The sequence below is a fragment of the Chinchilla lanigera genome, unplaced genomic scaffold (genome assembly GCF_000276665.1).
Source record: "Chinchilla lanigera isolate Chin_1 unplaced genomic scaffold, ChiLan1.0 scaffold00157, whole genome shotgun sequence".
NCBI classification, from domain to species: Eukaryota; Metazoa; Chordata; class Mammalia; order Rodentia; family Chinchillidae; genus Chinchilla; species Chinchilla lanigera.
In genome coordinates, this window is record NW_004955558.1 from 751,652 (window position 1) to 766,171 (window position 14,520).

At 40.8% G+C, this 14,520-nt stretch overlaps 2 protein-coding genes across 2 annotated transcripts in view; both read right to left on the reverse strand.

The window, feature by feature from the left end:
• Positions 1-8,966, reverse strand: part of LOC102007473 (N-formyl peptide receptor 2-like) — a 35,636-nt gene extending 26,670 nt beyond the window's left edge. The window contains exon 1 of the mRNA XM_013508869.1: positions 8,918-8,966. The gene's annotated coding sequence lies outside the window, so the exon portion shown is untranslated. The remainder of the gene's footprint in view (positions 1-8,917) is intronic.
• Positions 8,249-13,368, reverse strand: LOC102004649 (N-formyl peptide receptor 2-like). The gene is given in 3 exon segments (XM_013508846.1): positions 8,249-9,751; positions 13,070-13,216; positions 13,299-13,368. Coding segments are annotated over 3 exon segments (1,275 nt in total). The 3' UTR covers positions 8,249-8,693.
• Between the last annotated feature and the right edge of the window lie 1,152 nt (positions 13,369-14,520).

The window sequence follows — 14,520 nt, forward strand, 5'->3', positions numbered from 1 at the left end:
CTTTTATCTTTAAAATAAAAAAAAAGAAAAAAAAGAAAAGAAAGTAAGTAAGTGGAAATCTTGAAGACATATGTGTAGGCAGAGACTTCATAAACAAAACCCAAACTTCATGGGAATAACTTCAAAGAGTCAACAACTAGGATCTCATCTTACGCTTTTCCACAGCAAAAGAAATCACTAACAAAATGAAAAGACAACTCATAGCGTGGAAAAAATTTTTAGCCGATTGTCCCTCAGACAAATAACATTTAGAACGTATAAAGAGTTGAAAAAAGTCAGACCCCATATTGAAAGACCCAACCAAAAGATGGGCATCTGAGATGAAAACACACTTCTCCAGTATACAAATGGCAAATAAATATGTGAAAAATGTTCAACATCACTTTTCATTTGAGAGGTGAAAATTAAGACACTGAAATTACATCTCACTCCTGAAAAAATGGCATTCACACAATAACAAACTCTGGAGGGGCTGTGGGGTAAAAGAAGTCCTCCACTCTTGGTGGAAGTGCAGACTGGGACAGCCATTGTGGAAATCAGTGTGGAGATTCCTAAAAAATTAGGATTTGAGGTCTCATTTCACCCAGCTATTTCGCTTTTGTGTATTTTCTCAAAATAATTATAAACATCACACCACAACGATATATGAGCAGCCACATTTACAGCAGCAAAATTTGTAATAGCTAAATCTTGGAAACAACCCATATGCTCATCAACTGAGGAATGGATAAAAAAGATCTAGTATTTTTATACAGTGGATTACTACTCAACCATAAAAAAGGATAAACTTGGGACCTTTATAGGTAAATAGGTGTAACTTTAGGCTATACTCATAAGTTAAACAAATCAGACTCACATGTGTAAACATTGTATTGTCTCCCTGGTGTGAGAAACTGAAAGAGTAAGTTTAAAACTATACAATAGATATTGTGAAATGGGAAGAAAATTTGCAAAAGGCAAAAGGCAAAAGTAACTAGGATGGGCATAAGAGGAAAAGACAATAGAGAAAAGAGAAAAAATGCAACCTACTTGTACTATTAGTATCTCTTAGTTCATTAAAAAGGAAGGTCAGTAGTATTATTATTGGAAAAATTTTTATGCCAATATCTCATGCCATGAGCAAATACTTTAAACATAATAACATGTAGTGTATTAACTATGGCTAGGAAGTCAGATGATAACTAAGGTTCAACTTAAAGTGAGTCTAGTGTGCCGCAAATCCTTCTGTGGTCATTTTTCCAATTCCAGAATGCAGATCTGAGCTAGATACGTGTAGTACTTGGCAGAATCCCCATATTGGTTTCCCAACCTACAGTGTGAGGGCTATTATGGTGGAAAGGTTAAATTCAAGTCATTAGAGTTGCTTCTGCCTGGGAAAATAGGAATCAAAAATAATATCACATCGCTCAAGGAATTGCAGAGAATAGTACCACAATCAAGGACTTGAAAAATACAGAGGGAGGTAGAGGCCCTTATCATTTTGGCAATTATCTCCCTTATTTGGCTTATGAAAAAGGTGAATAAATCCTGGAGAAAGATGGTTGATTAAGTTTAATTTAGTGGAAACTCCAATGGCAGCTACTGTACCAGATGCAGTTTTCTTGCTTGATCAGATTTGTATCTCTTTTCTGATACCTAGTAAGCAGTTATCGATTTAGCAGGTATCAGTTTTTCTATACCTATCCACAAGGCCCACCAGAAGCTATTTGCTTTCAGCTGGCAGAATCAGCAATACACTTTACTGTCCTACCACAGGGGTGTACTCACTGTCCAGCTCTGTGTCACAACTTAGTTCACAGGGATCTTGATCATCATGCACTTTCACAAGGTATTGCACTGGTCCATTATATTGATGACATTATGCTCACTGGATCAGGTAAGACGTAGAAGCCATTCTGGACTTGTTGGTAAAGCATTTCCATGACAAAGGACTGCAAATAATTCCAGCAAAATTTCAAATCCTTCTATGTCAATGAAATTTCTAGAAGTCCATTGACATTGGGCATGTAGAGAAAGCCTTTAAAATGAAGAATAACATGCTACATCTGGTCTCCTGTACAACTAAAAGAGAGACACACTGTCTAATGAGCCTATTTGTATTCTGAAGGCAACACATTCCTCACTTGTGTTATGTCACTATGGTTCATCTACCAAGCGACTCAAAAAGCTGCTAGAGTTGAGTGCAGCAAAAGAAAAGAAGGCTCTGCAACAGATCTAGGCTGCTTTGCTACCTGGTCCACATGACCCAACATATCCAGTAGCTGTCAGTGGCTAATAGGAATGTTGTTTGGAGCCTCTGGTGGTTCCCTTTAGTGAATCACAGCTGACGGCCTTAGGATTTTGGAGAAAAACTCTGCTACCATCTACAGATAACTACTCTCTTTGAGAAATAGCTCTGTATTGCTACTGGGCCTTTGTGGAAATTGAATGTTTGACCGTGGGACACAAGGTTACCATGTGACCTGAGACACCCCTAATAAATTGTGTGTCATCAGGCCTACTCAGTCTGATAACAGTTGGAAGCATGCAGCAATAGTCCACTACCAAAAGGAAGTGATACTGTATTATAGGAAACAAGCCAATCTTGATGATACAAGTACATGAGGAAGTAGCCTGAGTGCCCACAATTTATACTCCTGCTACCCTGCCTTGTCTTCCTGATATGCACTTAAGGACTCAGGATATCCCTACGATCAGTTGACAGATGAAGTGAAAACAAGGACATGGCTTACTGATGGTTCTACACATTATGTTGTGAACACCCAGAAGGGGACAGCTGCAGCACTACAACCCCACTATGGGACATCCCAGAACAACAGTAGTGAAGCAAAATCTTCATAATGGACAGAACTTTGGATGGTGCACTCAGTCACACATTTCACTTGGGAGAAAAAAATGACCAGATGTGCAACTACATACTGATTCACGAGCTGTAGCCAGTGGTCTCCCTGCATGGTCAGGGACTTGGAAGTAATATGATAGGAAAATTGGTGACATAGACATTTGGGGAAGAGGTGTATGGATAAATCTCTCCATTTGGGCAAAGAATGGGAGAGAAGTCGTTTTTGTCCCATGTGAATGCTTACCAAAGTGTGACCACAGCAGAATAGGACTTTAAAGCTGTAATCAAGTGGATTTGGTTACACAGTCTGCAACAAGCCATCAAACTTTTCCCACAGCCACCCCTGTCATTGTCCAATAGGCTCATGAACAGAATGATCATGGTGGCAGCGATGGAGGTCATGCATAGGCCCAGCAACATGGACAGCCAGGGCTGACCCAGCTATTGCTGCTGCTAAATGCCCATTCTGAAAAAAGCAGAGTTGGACACTGAGTCCTGAATATGTCACTAGTTCCTGCGATAATGTACCTGTGACATGGTGGAAGACTGATTATAGTGGACCACTTCCACCATAGAAATGGAAGTGCTGGAACAGACAATTACTGGAGTAGACAATTTTTCTGGGTACATATTTGCCTTCCCTGCATGTAATGCTTCTACAAAAATTACCATCCATGGACTTACAGAGTGCTTACTGACCATCATGGTATTCTACATAGCACTGCTTCTGACCGAGGAACCCACTTCATGGCTGATGAAGTGCCGCAATGGGCTCATGCTCATGGAATCCACTGGTCTTACCATGTTTCCCACCAAGAAGCACCTGGGTTGACACAAAGGTGAAATCATCTGTTGAAGGTGCGATTACAGCACCAGCTAGGTGGCAACACCTTGCTGGAGCTAGAGCAAGGGCCTCCAGAAGGCTGCATATGTTTTGAATCACCAGCCAAAATATAATACTGCTTCTCCCATAGCCAGGATTCACAGGTCCAGGAGTCAAGGAATGGAAGTGGGACCTGAACCACTCATTGTTACCCTTAGTGATGCACTAACAAAATGTTTACTTTCTGCTCCTGCAACCGCATGCTCTGCTAACCTAGAAGTCTTCATTCTGGGATGGGATTGGAAGGCAGGGGCTTCTACCAGAAAGCACAGCAATGATCCCATTAAACTGGAAGCTAAGTCTTCTCCTTGGTCGTTTTGGGCTCCTCCTTCCTCTGAGTAAACGAGCTAAAAGGGGAGTTACTGTGTTGGCAGGGGTGATTGATCCAGACTACCAAGAAAAAACTGGACTATTAAAATACAAGTGAGAACAGAATAACATATTTGAAGTACAGGAGATCCTTTAGGGCATCTGCTTGTATGACCATTCCCTATTATTAAGGTTGGTTGGTACTATTAAATCTACATAAGTTCTGGAATATCAGGAGCAGAGTAAGCACAATGTGAAGGACATTCTTTGATTAGAATGCATTGAGGACACAATGATTTATTTATTGTTTGCTAAAGTTTCTTAAGACAAGGCTTCATTATACAACGAGGATTAGCCTTGAGTTCATGATCCTCCTGTCTCAGGCTCTTCAGTGCTGGGATTACAGGCATGTGTAGGATTATATGTTGAGGATAACCCTTTAATTATCCTTGCTAAAACGTTTGGTATCTGCCCATTTGTACTAGCTATGCCCTCGCTTCTCGCTCAAGAAAAGGTGGCTGAAATTGGTATTGGAGGCTGCAGTCCAAGAGGCTGTAAGCTCCCTGACCCCAGAACTTTGTCTCTCTTGTTTTTCTTGTTTCTCTTACTTTTCTTTTCATCTGTGGGCACCTCATTCTGAGGACCTGTCACACTGAATAGAACGACAGCAGAACGCAAAGGAAAACTTTGCCTTTTGTTCTGGGGACAGAATTAGTTTCTGTTTGTTCCTAGGATATTTAAAATATCAAAACCTGGGTTAAATAACCCTAAGTTATTGCAGGATGATCAGGCCTGCAATCTCCCAAGCAAGCGGATGACAAAGGCTTAAATAAATGCAGACAAAAGCAATGATTTTAGGGCACCAGGAGGGACTAACTCCCTTACAGTTTCAGTATTCTCTGAGTTAGACAAAGACTGCTCTGGGCAGCCTGTATTTATTGGGCTTTCAAGCAAAGGGAGAGGATACTCAAGAAAATGCGGGAATCTCACAGGACCTTGGAAAAATTTCCCCAAGTAGTAAATTCTGTCAGTCAGGAGAACTACCTTATCTTTAGGTTGGTGTATACTGTAGGAGTGTGGGGACTGCATCTGCAGTCTCCTTATAGTTAATTGGGATTGGAGCTGCCCTTCTAGGCATGTGAGAGATTTGAGGGACATTCCAGTTTCAAATCACAAAACAGGGTTCCAATTTGCATTTCTCCTACTCAACATCCCAGAATGCTGTTATTACAAAAAGCTCGGTGGGTTTATGAATCATTTACATAGATTTTCTTTCATCTGAAAGCAGTGATAGCCTTTACAGTGGGAGAACAAACAGGAGAGTCCCCAATTAACTATAAACGTGCTCAGCTGCAGTCTCCTTGTCAGACAAGGTGCCTAAGCTTCAGACAACTCACAGGTAAACACAGGAAGCCAATTGGTTAATATTAAGTCCTGCTCAGAGACACTTTGTAGTGGTCCCCAACAAGTTATACCATACAAGGCATAATTATAAGCTTCTGCTTATTTGGAGATCACTTGGTTTAAGAGATGTGTTTGGATGACAAGTTGACAAGAGGTGGATTGTGACTGCTAATTATGATACGCTGACTTCATTTGAGTAAGAAATACCAGGCAGATTAGTAAATTCTGGGTGTATATGTGCAAGACTGACACATGGGCCAGAAACCCGAGGAGGGGAGACCCATCCCAAATACAGGGAAGCACCAAACAACGGACTTGTGGTTGAATGGAATAAAAATTCAAAGAGAAAGATGTGTTTTGATTTTTTCAGAGATGCTCTGGTCTTTCCCAATATCTTTGGACATTGGTCTGCAGTTCCTTGAGCCTTCCTATACGGACTAGCCTTTGAACACAGACTGACACCACTGACTCTGCACTGAGCTTCCAGGTCTTTGACCTTTAAATGCTAATGGATCCTCTAAGTCTTGAGTGTGCAGATGACCATTTTGGATTCTTGTTTTTGATTTGGCAAATGGCCACTCTGACTCTTCCCTTGTGATCCTGTAACCCGCTTTATGAATCCCTTGTGTTATCATGCACATGTTTAATATTGAATCTGTTCCTGTGGAGAACTCAGCTAACACATCTAGTGCCCATGTGGGTTTGAAACCTATTCTCAGTATCAATATCTGTCTTAGTCACGTTCTTATCCTGGGGACAAAATAACTGACACTCAAAACTTAAGAAGGAAAGATTTATTTTGGCTCCCATTTCATTCCATGGTTAGCCAGCTCCATAAAAGGAAAGGCATGGTCAAAGGCTCTGGTGAACAGAAATCTGCTCACATCATGGTGATCAGGAAGCAGAGAGAAGGGAAAGAGTGAGTAGGGAGATATACCCTTCCGCATCACTACTCCTGTGTCTGGTCTCTGCAATGTACATACAGGATTAAGAAAGCAAAATTTCTTGTTCACATTTACTTAAAAATTTTCTCTGGGGAAGCTTAGAGGGAGATAGTCTCCTACTCCTGGTGTTGTCTCCAATGATGTTAGAGAGCTGAAGATGAAAAAAGACTTCTATTTCTTTGCCTTGTGTTTGAGCAGCCACAGGTTGGAGCTCCATTTCCAATGAGTTAGTTTTAATTGGCATTTGAGACAAACAGGGCAATCACATCAGAACTGTTACTTGCTGCTGCCTTTGACCCCTCAGTTCCCCTACTAGATCCAAATTTAGGGAATCTCAGAACCTTTATGAATGGAGAGCCCTAGTTCAACCAGCCAAAACTCAGAGGGCATGCAACTTTCTTGTTATAAAGGAAAAGGGACGTGAATCTGGTTTTACTATTCTTCTTAACTTTTAAAAAGTAGAACATAAGAAACCTACACATATGCAAAAGAATAAAAGGTCAACATGGAGATTAATACATTTTGGAAAATAAATATTTGCCCAAGTGAAGAAAAAAATCACCACCAGCATTCCTGGAGCCACTGGGTATAATATCTCCACAGAGATGCTTGCTTCCTCATCCTCCTTACTGTAATACCTATCTTAACTATTACTGTAACTAATGCATCCCCTCATGGTTTTACTCCCTACTCATGTGTCTATGAAGGCATAGTTTATTTATTATTTAAAATTTTATATATGTATAGAATCATATTGTTTAACTAGAATATCTTCTATTTTCTGTCTTCAATTTAATATCTAAAACATAATACTTATATAGGTATAATACTTAATACCTAGATACCTATATAGGTATAATATAGGTATAATTATAATTAGGTATAATTATAATTAAGTATAATTAGGTATAGGTATAATATAGGTATAATTCTTTACATATTTATTGGTGTACAGTGATTTGCTATAGCGATATATTATTCTATGGTGTAAATTTTTGGATGGTTGAAACTTTGGGTCTACTATAAACATTCTACAATAAATATTTGTGGGTATGTATGCTATTGAAATTGGGACAGGGTTGTCATTCATGTGGAGTGTTTTTTTCCAATTCTTTGGGGAAATGTATTGCACAATGAAAATTAATTTATCACTAGTTATTTGCAGAAGAAAAAGGGTATTGTGAGGGGTAGATTTATCTAAAAACAGAGCCATCAGACAACAGTGATTCAGTTTTTTACATGAAACTGAAAGTCAAAACCAGAGCTATTCGTGAAAAGTTAAGCCACAGGAATAATTATAAATACTTTAATACACAAAGTAGGAGTTTAGTAAACTGGAGCTTGATCATGTTGTAAAGCTAGAAGTCAATTTAAGTAGAAAGTAACAATTTTCACTTTATAGGTGATAAAATTAATTATTGATTCCTTAACTCAATAAATATTTGTTGGTTAGTTAATTCAATACATATAAGAGTCACTATTTCACACATAGGGAGTAAGGATCCATCAGGAATGATACCGAACAGAATCTCAGAGAGCTGACATGCTCATGATTTGAAATAAACCATATTAAGTTCTGTACATGATTGTACTTTTCATACCAATACATTCCACAGTTTGATAAAGTGATTAAACTTCTTAATAATTACAATGCACCAAAACTGAAAGAGGAAAAGAAGAATAGTCCAGTAACTATTGAAATAATTGCGCCAAGTGTGGTGGCTGAGGCAGGAGGATCTCTGTGAGCTTGAGGCCAGCCTGGGCTACAAAGGGAGTTCAAGGGTAGCCTGAACTGCATAGTGAAACCTTGTCTCAAAAAAAGACAAAAAGAAAGAAAGAATTTGAACCTGTTATTAAAAGCCTTCTCAAAAAAAAAAAAAAAAACACCTGGAAATCTGTTGTTTACACTGGTGAATTTTTCTAAACATAAAGAAAATAGAGTCAGAGCTCCCAACTATGTTTCACTTAGGAGACTACTATAAGTTTGATGTCAAGCAAACAAATTAAGGAGATTAAAATAACTATAGTTTTTACATGAACATCATCACAGTCATTCTAAGAAAATCGAGTGACACATCATTCATTTTCTCTTGTAGTTCTATTCCACCAACACTTAGCTCAGGTACAGCTTGAGGTTACAAAAATGAAATGACACCAACAGCAACTTGTTTCCTATTTCTTTCCCACAAATTAGGGGACACAAGAGTGTTTTCTCAGAGCAAATATTCCAGGGCATGACTCAAAGTGAGATAAAGCTGAAAGTGAGATCAGGGTAGGACAAAGGATAAACCTGAGATCCTCCTCACACTACCTACAACTTGACCTCTGTGTTAGGTGGAGCAGAATTTGTCACCACATCGCTGGTCGGGGCTGGATCCTCACCCAGGGCCCTCTCCAAACTCATAGGCAGGGAGCAGATCAGTCTCTCCCGGAAGTCCCAGCCAAAAAAAACGTAGAGCACCAGGTTGAGGCAGCTATTGAAGAAGGCCAGGGATTTTGCTGGACTGAGCAGGCTGCCAAGGGTTTTGTACTTACCCTCTAACAACATCTCTTTGAGCCATATTGTTCTTAGAAGGGCCATCAGTTGGAAGGGAAACCAACAGATGAAGAAGGAAGCCACCACTGCAGTGAGGACCCAAAAGGAGAGGTTGGAAGTTTTCATGGTTCTTTTGCAAATCTGGGCCACGATGAGCCCATAGCAGATGGCAACCACTTACATAGGCATGCTGAAACGAACAATGAAACGGATGATCCCTCTGGCTATCAATATGGTGATGGTCACCTTCAGCCTCTCCTCGACAGTGTCTCCCCAGGATGCAAAGGAGGAGGTGCAGTATATGTTTCCATTTGGATCATTTGCTGTGGTCAAGAAGATGAAAACTGGCAAGGTAAGGACTAGGGCAAGGATCCAGGGTCCGAGGATCACTTTCCTGGCCAGACTCACGGTGCGGTGGTTCTGGGCCCACACTGGATGCAGGACACAAATACAGCGGTCCAAGGCGATGAGAGCAATCAGGAAGACACTTCCAAACAGGTTTATGTCCACAATGATGTGAATCAACTTGCAGAGGAACCAGCCAAATGGCCACTTTTCTCCCATGGCCATGGAGACAATGAGGAAAGGTAGGGTGGCAGTGAAGGAGAAGTCGGCTAAGGCCAGGTTCAGGTAGCAGATGGTGGTGACTGTGTGTTTCATGCGGAATCCAGCCACCCAGATCACCAGTCCATTGCCCAGCACACCGAGGACAAAAGTGACTGTGAGTACCACCAATGGGAATATCCACAGAGCAGCGTAACCAGCTGATTCATAACTCACCTCTTTGCTTCCATTTAGAGTGATGGAGAAGTTGCCTCCCGTCTTGCCCACACCTGAAACATTTCAGCAAAGGTCATTTGTTAGGTGTGGATTTATCTTACAGCATTCCCTATTCAGACCCTATAATCACCTCCTAGTATAGCTCCCACTCCAAGCAAGGGTCTACTTTATCAAACTTGGTGCCCAGGAATACTGTAAAATTGAAAGTCTCTTAAATGTTCTCACAGGAAAAGGTCACATAGTAAGGACAGAGCTAGACTCAGACTCAGCACATTCAAATCTGCTTCTACCCATGACTCCATGCAAAATTTCCAGCAGGTTCTTCACGTACTTTCAGCCCCAGATTCATGTAATCATGCCTGCTCACTGTGAGAGTCTTGGAACTATTATCTGGATAGTATTTTAGTTAGCGTGAGCATTTGCCTAGAGTGTGTGATTGAAGAGCCTCTGAAATGATGGCTCGAGTTGCAACATGCTGCAACCTCTTCACTCAGTGCAAGAGGAACGCCACAAAGACATCCCTATCACGACTTGCATCACAGTGCATTTCATTTCCCTAACTGATATCTTGTGTGAGATGCAGAGAATCTGTCCAGCTTTAGTATCCTTTGTGATAACAAGTAGCAGAGTAGTAAGTTTTGCTACCATTTCATTAGAGACCAGCCCTGTGATGATTGCTGTCTGAGGAGAGGGGATCTAGTTTGATCTATATAATTGCTCCATAGGGTTCACCATTTCTGGTTTCCATAAGAATAAATTGATTTTCAGAAAAATTGCTAGCTTTCTGAAGGTCACTTAAATAGTACATACTAGTAGAAGGACGGCAGTCCACTTTGGCCTGTAAAAACAATTACTACAGACTTGTTCACAGTTAGTCACCATAATAATATTATGGAGAAGCCATCACCTTCTCTCTTTTTCACCAGTCAGACACTAGAGCCCAGGCATTTTGCTGGCTTTTTCAACATCATGTCCAGGTAGTACCTTATTTGTGGGAATCCAAGACATATCATAAGACATAACATAACATCCCACTCACCCAGACAAGACAATATCTCTCCTCCAAACTTGAATATTCAGTTGTCAAAGATCCAAGCAGAAATTACTTCTTGTTGTCTTTTCTTTTACCCTGCAATCCAATCTTATACCTGTAGATCCTGAATATATTGAACATGCAGCAGGGATTGTCTCCAGTCTACTAACATGTCCATTGCCCCCTGTGTTTTTGCTAACCTCACAAACAAGTTTTTTCACACAAATAAGGTACTACCTGCTGCTACCTCTGTTAAAACCCATTCTCTATAAAGAAGCCAAATAATGTTTGAAGGGACAAATAAACTCCATTAAAGCCAGGCATGGTGCCACACATCTGTAATCCCAGCTGCTCAAGAGAATAAGAACAGGGCAATCTTGAGGCAAATTAGCAAACAAGAGTATTGGGTTAATAACCCTTAGTTATTGAGGGTTGATCAGGCCTGCAATCTCCCAAATGAGTGGACAGTGAAGGCTTAAATAAATGAGACAAGTGAAATGATTGTAGGGCTCCAGGAGGGTCCAACTCTCTTAAAAAAATTTAAGATTCTCTGGGTTCAGACCCAGACTTCCGTGGGTGGCCCATATTTATTAGGTTTTCAAGCAAAGGAGGGTGATACTGAAGAAAATGCAGGAATCTGGGCAGGACTTGGGAATCCCTTTAAGGACTTCTCCAAGAATACTTTATGTTAACTTACGAGAACTATGTTAACTCCAGGAAGGCCTTCACTGCAGCAGTGAGGTGCTTGTAGTTACAGTCTTCTATTAATTAATTGGGGTTGGAGCCAAAAGTCCTCAACTGTGGCCTTATCTTGTCCTTTGGGGTGTACCAACTTCACAGGCCAATACAGGCCTCAACAGGGACCAGTGCCTCCTAGAGGTTCACTTACTATGAGTCCATTGCCCATCTCTGGAAAAGGGCCTAAGCTTTGGACAACTCCCAAGTAAACGTGGAAAACCAAGTGGTTAATATTAAATCTTGCTCAAAACCACTTCATAGCGGTCTCCATTGCAAAAGCATGTCTAGAAATAAAGCTTAACAAGCAAGTGTGTGCTATAGAAATGATAGAGTGACCCTAGCTACAACTGAGAAAGAGAGAGAGAGGGAGAGAGAGAATCATAGCAGCACTCTTCTCAGTGTGCCCAGCACCTCCATCTTTCTGTTTGTTTATTTATGTATTTTTTTTTAGTTTTTCTCTGGTACCAGGAACCAAACTCATGACCTTGCACTTGCCAGGCAGGCGCTTTTGCCACTGAGCTAAATCCCCAGCCCCATCTTTTTGTTTGTATGTTTTTCTTCCGGTACCAGGAATTGAACTCACAACCTTGCGTTTGCCAGGCAGATGCTGCGCCACTGAGCTAAATCCCCAGCCCCCGAGCACCTCCATCTTAACTCAGTTAACCAGCACTCCCTACCTGCCCAGGCCGCCCCTCAGCTCTCTCTGTATCCCTCCACGCAGGTGTTTCCCACCATGCTCAGTTCACACTGAACCCCTTGTGTATGTACAACTCATTGCCATCTCAGAGACTCTGCACTCTCTGTTCCCTTCTGCTCACAGTGTTCTACCCCTTTGGGCTTCTCTCACCTGGTTCTTCCTGAATATTCATGCCTTGGCTTAACTCTTATGTTCCAAGACATCTGATCTGACCCAGAATATAAAGCCACTTCCCCAGACACTTCCCCAGTCTGTATCATCAGGTATCTTTTTCTGCTTATTGTAATTTATTCATTTTCTGCCTTCTAATACCTGCCAAACTAGTTCATAAACTATAAGACAGTGCACTTCCTTCAGGGCTCTGTCCCTCTATCTACTCACACTGTTCAACAGAAATGTAATGTGAGCCCCAAATATAAGGCACACAGGTAACACAATTTTCCAGTAGCCATGTTAGAAGAGAAGCTTAAAATTCTGAGAAAAGGATTTATTTTATTTAACCCAACATATCAAAAAGATATCACTGAAGTATGTTACCAAAATAAAATTATGAAGCCAGATGTGGTGGCACATGTCTGTAATCTCAGCTACTTAGGAGGCTGAGGTGGGAGGATGGAGAGTTCAAAGCCATCCTTGCAACTGAGTGAGTTACTATCTCCAAAAATAAATAAAAGTCAGTCAAAATAAAAATTATTAATGAGATCATTTGCATCCTGTTTTTCATACTCAGTCTTTGAATAGACCAAGTGCATTTTGCATTCAATATATTCTGGGTCAAGATTTTAGTAGACATTTCAGACCGGTAAATTGGATATTAGACAGCTCTGTTTAAGAGTTAAGGAATTGTCTGTTATATAATAGGCATTCAAACAATAATTTTTAAATTGTGAGACTGTAACTTACCACCACCAGCAGTCCTTTTCCTGTGGTAGGCTCCTGGCTTCCTGTGGAGTGACTCAGGCTCTCCTCTGGCCACCAGCAAAGACTTTATTGAAAGAGAGGGAGGGACAACGAAGCCAGAACCAATAAGGTGACAGAAACTGGAGGTTCCTTACAATTGCATGTTCCTTACAAATATATTGTGAGGAGATTCTTAGAAATGTGCATGAGTGGATGCTCTCTGAGTTCCAACCATCTGTGAGATTCAGACGGTCCATCTTGCCAATACCAGGGTCCAGGAAAGAGGTGACCAGCTCTGTCATCTTCAGGCAGTCAGGAAAATGGAAGAGATAATTACTGAGCGAATATAAGAAGGAGCAGGCAGCAAAAGACAGATATCGGTTAATCAAAAACTCACTTCTCTACTTAAACAATACTTCTGACACCAAGTGTGAGTTTTTCCACATTAAGCAATTTTCCAGTCTTCCACCAACAGTAGCTGGGTGTCTTATAACTCCCTTCTGTCCTATCCACAACAAGAGGGTACAGACTCTACCTCTCAGTGGGAGAGCAGACAAAGCATTTTGTGGCAACTTCTTGCAAAATTTCCATCACAGTATTTGGGTGGGCCTGGGGGTCATGGTTGAGATGGCAGCCTACAAGGAAAAGGCAAATAGTTGAGTTTGTTAGCACTGCTGTAACATGCACTGTAGATAGAGATGCTTAAATAATGGGAATTGATTTTGTCACAGTTCTGGAAGTTGAGCCTCTGAGATCAAGGATGAGTGGGATTGGTTCTCCTGAGGATTCTCTCCTTGGACCGTGGACACATGGTCTTTGTTTTGTGCAGGCTGCATGATAATGTTCTGCTCCATTATGTACACCAGTGACACTAGGTTAGGACTCACCCCAAACCCCTCACTTCAATTTAGTTTCCTCTTTGAAGGAATTATCTCTATGTGTCACATTCTAAGACAGTGGATCTTGTGGGGCACAATTTCTGGCATAACATAGAGTTATGGTGGATAGTGATAAAGGAAAATGCTGGGGATGGACCTGAAGTGAACCCAAAATGATGTATCTAGTCTCAGCTGGAGACAGGAATTTATGGATTGTTGGCTGAAATGTGGTTGAAACATTAAACATGGAGAGAGTCATGCAGAAAGAATGTCAAATGTGAGATAGAGTTTTTATTCTAATTACTAGGCTAGAGACAATATTTATGCACAACTATTCATGCTTTGCAACAATTATATACTCATACACACATAAAAGAGAGAAAGGAGACAGACAGACAGAGAGAGAGAGAGAGAGAGAGAGAGAATGTGGTCCTCAAGTTAACATTATCCCTTAGTTATGGCACACAGATCAGGTCCACAATCTCCCAAACAAGTGGGAAGTGAAGGCTAAATAAAAAAGACAAATGGAATAATTTCAGGGCTCCAGGAGGATCAAAACCCTCACAGAATTCAAGA